The sequence below is a fragment of the Nelumbo nucifera genome, chromosome 2 (genome assembly GCF_055504915.1).
Source record: "Nelumbo nucifera cultivar China Antique chromosome 2, China Antique-T2T, whole genome shotgun sequence".
Taxonomy (NCBI): domain Eukaryota; kingdom Viridiplantae; phylum Streptophyta; class Magnoliopsida; order Proteales; family Nelumbonaceae; genus Nelumbo; species Nelumbo nucifera.
The window spans coordinates 44,038,008-44,046,219 of record NC_142650.1 but is presented as its reverse complement, the minus strand read 5'-3'; the positions used below and the strand labels follow the sequence as shown (position 1 = coordinate 44,046,219).

The 8,212-nt window shown below is 38.8% G+C and overlaps 1 protein-coding gene across 1 annotated transcript; it reads right to left on the bottom strand.

Moving 5' to 3' along the window:
• Nucleotides 1–5,100: 5,100 nt before the first annotated feature.
• On the bottom strand, nt 5,101–7,811 carry LOC104588640 (elongation factor 1-alpha-like). Its single transcript, XM_010246656.3, has 3 exons — nt 7,491–7,811; nt 6,403–6,894; nt 5,101–6,300 (listed from the first exon to the last, which is right to left on the bottom strand). Exons 2-3 carry the CDS (start codon nt 6,862–6,864, stop codon nt 5,413–5,415), a joined length of 1,350 nt encoding a protein of 449 aa, XP_010244958.1. The 5' UTR covers nt 6,865–6,894; nt 7,491–7,811; the 3' UTR covers nt 5,101–5,412.
• Between the last annotated feature and the right edge of the window lie 401 nt (nt 7,812–8,212).

The following is an 8,212-nucleotide window of genomic DNA, read 5'->3' as shown; positions in this document are numbered from 1 at the left end:
ATTTTCCCGAATGAAACTAAGTCGATTCGACTTGAATGAAATGGATTTTGAGTACTCGCAATACTGATCCGGCTTGTAATGAAGTTACTGTTTGATCTCCACATGCGTTCTGATTGTTTTTACGGGATTTGTTACAAGAACCAGTTTGTAGCAGATGCAGACTACATGAAATAACCGTGGTTTATACTTGATAGATAGTGTAATTACATGGTTTTGAACTTTTTGGCCTTTTAACCAAAGTTCGGTGAAACTGACAATAGTAATTTATAAATAAAGGTATGGATGCAGGATGCGTGTTGCCCGATAAGTATCAGAAGACGCGTTCTACCCCTGAAACTAGATCTAAATCCCGACAGTTCTGTCTGAGAACGTGCTTCACGAATCGGTTTCTTCAGCAAAATAGTACATAAAATCCTCTGCCCTACTACAGTCTACAACAAAGATGCACTTCACCGCCACCATAAATCAATCATCCTTTGCATGAAAGTGACATCCGCTGGCCTAATATATAGCATCGTCTCACCTTAACCAAGGGAGTGGGGGTCGAGGATTCCTTGAATGAGATACCACCGAATCATCAGCAGTTTTGAATGAAACATCTTTTCTTAACCAGGAACCCAAGATGACAATTCTTTTATTTTTTATTTTTTTGGGTGGGGCATTTAACGCAGCACATTAATAACTCTCGAAGTAGGTGATAATAGAAAATTCCCATATCCACTAGGACTGCCCAAACAACGTACCAATTGAACTACCACTCAGTTGCCAAGAAGACAAATCTTGCACCTATAGGGGAATGGAGTTAGAAATGAGTTATATGTGAAAACATGAAATACTGAATTTGCATGGGTACCCCCCACAGCACATCCCAATGGTGCATGTGGGGAACGAATTGGGATCTGGAACGTAGATGTTCCTGATGTTCGGCTAATACATACTGTGAGGTTGGTACGAGGAGTGTTCTGTGAGGAGTAGATTCAGATATGTGGGGAACCATGTTCCTCATACATGCTCACATGAGCATGTGGGGTGCCTGTGGCATGCTTTGTGTTTGGTGGAGAGATGAGAGGTGTATGCACCATTTATACTTAACTGGTTAATTGCCATGGTGGGGTTTTTTCTCTCTCTCTTGAGGCTGCGTTTGTTTTCAGTGGAAAACTCGTTGATGTAAAACTCAATGGAAGGGTTTAAAATTTTAGTGGACCGTTGGTGTTTTTTTGATGTGATAATCGATGTAGGATTTAAAATTGATGTACTATTTACATCAATTATTGATGGAAAAGTGAATCAATGGATAAACCTTACACAAAAAACAAATGCATGAATATACAAATTGGGAGTGAAATTTTACATCGGTCTGTATTTACAATGAAAATAAACACATATAAATGCGAACTGCAGTGAAATTCTACATCGATCAGCATTTACACCAAAAACAAACATAGCTTCAATAAAAATGACTTTTCATCAATAAACATAACCAAAGAGCAATACTAAAAATTCAGCCACTACAAACTACAGGAAAATAAAGACAACAAACAACACACTACTCAGCAATGCCGATGGAGTCGGAGCCAACATGGTCAAACAGAAGCTTTAGAATGGAGAATTTAGGTCCCCCTGGCCCCACAAGAACCGTGCTTAGCAAGGGCACCAATTACCCTATTTGGGTTGTATCTTTGTTTACATAACCAAAAGTGAATGAGTAACCAACTTTCAAAACATTAAGTTTCGGTAGTCAGATCCTTAGATTCACTCTGAATCCAAGAAAGTTTAAAGACTTCTGTTTAACCCTATACGACGGCAATACAATGTCAGTCTCGAGTACCCAGAGGAAATGCTATAAAATAATTGGAAATTGCCTGTGCCTCCTAGGTACCAACTCTTCATGTGGAGAATTCTTAACAGTTTTATTCCAGTAAAACAATCCTTATTTGTAACCACTCAGGAGCAAAAAATGTGGTCTGATCAATCAACCACCTATTTTTTAAGTGCCCTCTCACAAAAGCCATCCAAATAAATGGTTTGGGGCCCCTTGGAACATTAACCTGCAAAGGATATGAAATGGTTCTCGGTTGAATCGTCTTCACAACCTAATTCTTAGCCTTCCAGATAAAGAGCTTTGTAATAGAATAATAGGGTGGCACGCCATTGCCTTATATTATATCTGGAGTGCTAGGAATGAGAAGGTGTTGAGAGATAAAAATTTACCCCCCACAAAGAATCAATGGAAAATTAACTCCATTTTCAATTCTTTAAAGCTCTCTCAGCAGGAGGAGATGCTTCAACCTATAATCCACAGGCAAGATAAATCAACTATGGAAGTAAAGTCAAAGTTAGAATCTGTAATCCTCGTTTGCGAGTTCTCATGGTGCTATTTGTATATCTAAATCCTTGATTTGCCTTGGTATTTCGGAGCTAAATGCAGTCTTGCGAGTCCTCCAAGTAGCTGCCAATCTCTCTTTGGCATATGTATATATGTTCACATTCTCTGTTGCGGAATGAAGTGAATCTTCCGTGGACATGTCGTTGGCCGTTATTTCAAACAAAGGAAATTTGTAATATTTTCATATTTTGAACTCAGTAACCTTTTTGCATGTAAATAGGACCTTTAATGCTCCGGAGAAATAGCCAAATCTCAATGACAGGACCGTTACAACTTTCAAGATTATCCCCAGTACATTGTGATTTTTGTGGAAATATAAAATACTTTATTTGTCTAGCAAAAAGAGAGTCCAAAAACATGACTCGAATTCTTCCGTTTCCCTTTTTCTTTTTGCTAGAAGAAATCTACAAAGCTACAGTAGGACGCAACGAATAGGGAGCCAATGGCGAAATCATCGGCAGCAATATTTAGTTCCAATAACCAGCGACAAGAGACTTGGCATACACCAAATTCATATTATCAGATCTGATATATGGGTTAATAGCATATAATGGCAACTTCAATAAAAGTAATATTTAAAAAATATGTTAACTTTTTAAAAATAATATTAATAAAAAACAAAAACAATGTTTATCATCTTCTTTTTGCCATTTGTTAACCAGCACCGCCGCCCGCTGCCGCCTTCGCCTCTGACAACGTTGCTGGAGGTGGCCGGAGGCAGAGGTAGCGGCAGCAACGTTGGTGGTCATTCCTCTGCCTAGCACCGCCGCTGCCACCTTTGTCTCCACCCACCTTTGACAGCGTTGCTAGAGGCGGAGGTGGCAGCGCTGGGCAAAGAAATGACCACTAGAGCCATCGCTGCCACCTTTGCCTCCGCCCACCTCCAGCAACGTTGCCGGAGGTGGCGGGGGGGCAACAGCGGACGGCAGTGGCGGGTGGCGGCGCCGGTGAACAAATGGCAAGAAGAAAATAATAAAGTGTTTTTGCCCTTTATTGATATTATTTTTTTAAAAGTTAACCTATTTTGAAATTTTTTAAAAATATTACTTTTATTGATATTAAACCCCAAAAGTTGCCCTTATATGCTATTATCCCTAAAATAAATTAGAAAATGATAGTTTAGGCATTTAAAAAATTTTAAATAGTCAAATAAGAATATTTTTTGAAGTCAACTGATGGAACGTTAATTGAGGGGGGGTCTTTGTCACAAATTAAAGTTCAGAGGGTATCTATCACTGACCCCATAGTACAAGAGGGTCTCTCTAATTTACCCTAAATAATAATGTGTTTAATAATTATATTTTATTTATATCATATTATTTAACAATAATAATAAATCAATCTTGTTATAAATATTTGTTATTAATTAATAAATATTATTATTTATTAATTAAAAGAAATAATACTACTAGTAATAATATTTATTTAATAATAATATCAATATTATTTAATACAAATTTAAAATTTTTATTTATTATTAGTTAGTAATAATAAATAAATATTATTATTACTTAAATAATAAATAATTATGTACTTCAATAAATAATAATGCTTGTTTATTAATATAATAATTTGTATTTAATATTCTTTTTATTATTTATAATATTATCAAGCAATCTATTTCTAATTGTAAAATAGTAAACTTCATTTTAAATGTTGGAGAATTGCTCAAACTCAAACGATCTTTGTTTTTTAGAGCCACTAAAAAATAATAAATCATTTCTACTTCTTTTCAAATTTCAGACCCAAATAATAGCTTTTTAACTTTTTAGACATTATATTTCAGATTTATCTAATGCCACCTGACTGTTTAGTGCTTAGTGGGAGTCTAACTCAGCTTGTTAGCATTTTACATAGTTTTAGGATTGAGCCTATGGACCATGCCCATTCAAGTTTCGACAAAACCCAACCCAAGCCTACCCAAGTTACAACCTGATTGGACCATGGAAGCACTCAAGGTTATATCTCCATCCAATAGCAATGGAGTGGTAGAGCAGGTCATTGAACAATTTTGCCTAACACTGAAATGTATAGAGTTTAGAGAAAGACGTAAGAAAAGCTCAAACACAAGTGTTGACATTCTATAACAACTAGTGTATGGGTGCGTATGTAAAAAAGGATAAATATAAAATTGACATTGGGGATGAACCCACCTCCGTGTTTTGCAATGGCCAAAATCTTATGATTCATTCGGATTAATACAGAGGCAGAGGAGGAAGACCAACACCACTTCCTATTTTCATATTTTTACAAAAAAGGTATCTTGTTTTAGTTGATATATAAAAATATTATTTTTTATTGATGTTAAAGACAAAAACCAGCCTTTATTTGCTATTCTCCCAAGATATATTCCCCACATTGGGGGCTCATTATGACCCCAACATAAAATCAAATATAAAAAGGAAGAATATAGCAAAAAGGGATAGGTAAGTAAGTTATTTGAAAAATCTGCTAGTGAGGACATTAAATAAAGGAGGGATAAGATACAAACAGCCCAAAAAGCAACAAGGCATCAAATTCCAAATTTGATCAGAAAGCGGAAATAGAGGAAAAAATAGTTGAAAGGGGCGGCTAACCGCGGTGTGAAATGAGAATGACGTTCTACACAAAACCAAGACACATCAAAAACTTTTGAAGGCTGTACTAATGAGCTGGAAAAGCATGCATCGATGACAAAAAAGTAAATAGACAAATATATAAAGAAGGAGCCATGACCAACTATAAATTCTCGATGAGATCATGAGTTACTACTGAGGAAATTTCAAGTCTCTCCAACTTCAAAACATCAAAACAGCACAGAAAGACAAAATAGACTCAATAACAGCGTATTAATTCTTCCGCCACCGCCTGTCAAGCACCCAATTCTGCGATTGACCACCCGATGAAGGTGATAACAGAATATTCCTACCATCAAAACGACCAATAAAACATCCAACTATAATGATGATACTAAAACGTAAAAGGTCCTTACGACACACATAATAATTCTCTTCCCCAGCATCCAATTGAACCAATGACCGCACGGTTCACTTGCCAGACTTCTTGGCAGCGGACTTGGTGACCTTGGCACCAGATGGGTCCTTCTTATCGACACTCTTGATGACTCCGACTGCCACCGTCTGACGCATGTCTCTCACAGCAAAACGACCGAGTGGAGGGTACTCAGAGAAGGTCTCAACCACCATGGGCTTTGTGGGAATCATCTTAACAAGCCCGGCATCGCCGTTCTTCAAGAACTTGGGCTCCTTCTCAAGCTCCTTACCGGATCGCCTGTCGATCTTGGTAAGTAGCTCGGCAAACTTGACAGCAATGTGGGAAGTGTGGCAGTCCAGAACAGGGGCGTATCCATTTCCGATCTGCCCAGGATGGTTCATGATGATAACCTGGGAGGTGAAGCTGGCAGCCTCCTTGGCAGGATCTTCCTTGGAGTTCGAGGCAACATAACCACGCTTGAGATCCTTGACGGCAACGTTCTTCACGTTGAAACCGACGTTGTCACCGGGAAGGGCCTCCTGGAGAGTCTCGTGGTGCATCTCAACAGACTTGACTTCAGTGGTCAATCCAGTGGGACCAAAGGTGACGACCATACCGGACTTGAGGATACCAGTCTCAACACGACCCACTGGAACAGTTCCAATACCACCGATCTTGTAGACATCCTGGAGTGGGAGACGGAGGGGCTTGTCTGAGGGCCTCTTGGGCTCATTGATCATGTCCAGAGCATCAAGGAGGGTTGGGCCCTTGTACCAGTCGAGGTTGGTCGACCTCTCAATCATGTTGTCACCCTCGAAACCGGAGATGGGAACGAAGGGGATTTTATCAGGGTTGTAACCCACCTTCTTCAGATAGGAGGACACTTCTTTCACAATTTCATCATACCTTGCCTTGGAGTACTTGGGGGTGGTGGCATCCATCTACACATATCATAATTGAAGAATGAAATCATCAGTAACAGAAATTCATTTCAAAGGCCAATGCTCCCTTAAAAAGACTAAAATGTTAATTTCCAATGATACCTTGTTACAGCAGCAGATCATTTGCTTGACACCAAGGGTGAAAGCAAGGAGAGCGTGCTCACGGGTCTGGCCATCCTTGGAGATACCAGCCTCAAAACCACCAGTGGTGGAGTCGATGATAAGGACGGCACAATCGGCCTGGGAAGTTCCAGTGATCATGTTCTTGATGAAGTCACGATGCCCGGGAGCATCGATGACAGTGCAGTAGTACTTTGTGGTCTCGAATTTCCACAGGGCAATATCAATGGTGATACCACGCTCACGCTCAGCCTTGAGCTTGTCAAGCACCCAGGCGTACTTGAATGACCTCTTGTTCATCTCAGCGGCCTCCTTCTCGAACCTCTCGATAACACGCTTGTCGATACCTCCAAGCTTGTATATAAGGTGACCGGTGGTCGTCGACTTACCAGAGTCGACGTGACCGATGACCACGATGTTTATGTGAACCTTCTCCTTACCCATGATGATCGCTAAGGGGAGAAAAACAATAAACTGCACATTCGGAAAAAGAAAAAACAATAAAGAATATTTATCAATCTGCAATAAGAAAATGGTAACAGACACAGCCTGTAAAGAACATCTAAAGCAGAGATTAAAACGGTCAAAGCTCAGGATTGTAATATGAATACTAAAAGAACCATGCAAATCATACATAATTTCCACAAAAAAAAAATTAGAAGTTATGAAGCCCTAAAGTACATAAGCAGGATGAGATTAGCAACAAAGAAATCGGATCCAAGTCTCCAGATCCAGGGTATTCATGGAAAAAGCTAAGTGATATAGACGAAGCTCAGAACATTCATTTGCAAAGTAATATCTCCTAAACTATAATAATATATAAATGAATGGATTCGTACGAACGGAAAAAAACCAAAAAAACGAGAAAAGAAATCCACCAATTGACTAAAATAAAAAACACAAAAGGATCCTTAGGCCCAAATATTGAATACTCGTTCGAATTTCCTATGGAAAACACAGCAGATGAAAGAATGATACTTGTATAGATCTAGAATAGCAATCCAAAAGTTGCAGATATGAGAAGCATCAATAGAGAGGAACTTTTAGTATGAAGTCGAGCGGATTCTAACCTTTAGCAACAGCAGAGAGTTGGGCGAAGAAAAAAACACCGAGATCCCGTCGATAAACCTATCGCCAGGTACAGAGAGAAAGAGGGAGCTGGGGCAGGGAATAGGGTTTGCAGAGCGAGGCACTCGCCTTAAAAGGTCTCTCTAAAGACATGTCGCATTAGGGTTTCTATCAAAACCGTAGATTAATTGATCCAATGGCTTAGGCTACTGTCTTGACCATCGGTTTCGATTAATGGTAGAGATCAAGCTACGTCATAGGCTCCTAAATGTTACCGTATTGTCCTGCGTTTCCACTTTCGAAGCGGCGGAGTGGCCAATTCCGTGGTCTAAACTCATTGCCCCCTTTGCTCTTGTGAACCCTAGTACGGTTTCTTTAAGCGCCGTCGGATCCTTGAAAAGAAACAACGGTCCACATTCCATATTATTTGGAATCCGTTTGGAAGGGCTTCGGCTTTTAAAATTAGTTTGATGGGAAAGACGAGTTATTAGGTGAATTAAAGTGTATTTCGGCTTTTCAGATTTTTCACCAAACATATAAGAATAGCTTCTAGTCTTTCCATATGACGCAGGGGTACGAATTATCCGGTTAAAACCAAAAAACGGAAACTGAAAATCGATTCGGTTTTTTTTTTATTTTTTTTGTATTTGGTTAATTTTATTTTTTGGTTTTGATTTTTAGAATTAGAAATAATATATATTTTATAATATAATATATATAATAT

Bases quoted from the DNA above. Each gene is read 5' to 3' on its own strand.
- LOC104588640 (XM_010246656.3), bottom strand. From the start codon at position 6,864: ATGGGTAAGGAGAAGGTTCACATAAACATCGTGGTCATCGGTCACGTC. The intron at 6,301-6,402 runs GTATCATTGGAA...TGATATGTGTAG, and splicing joins TGATCTGCTGCTGTAACAAG to ATGGATGCCACCACCCCCAA.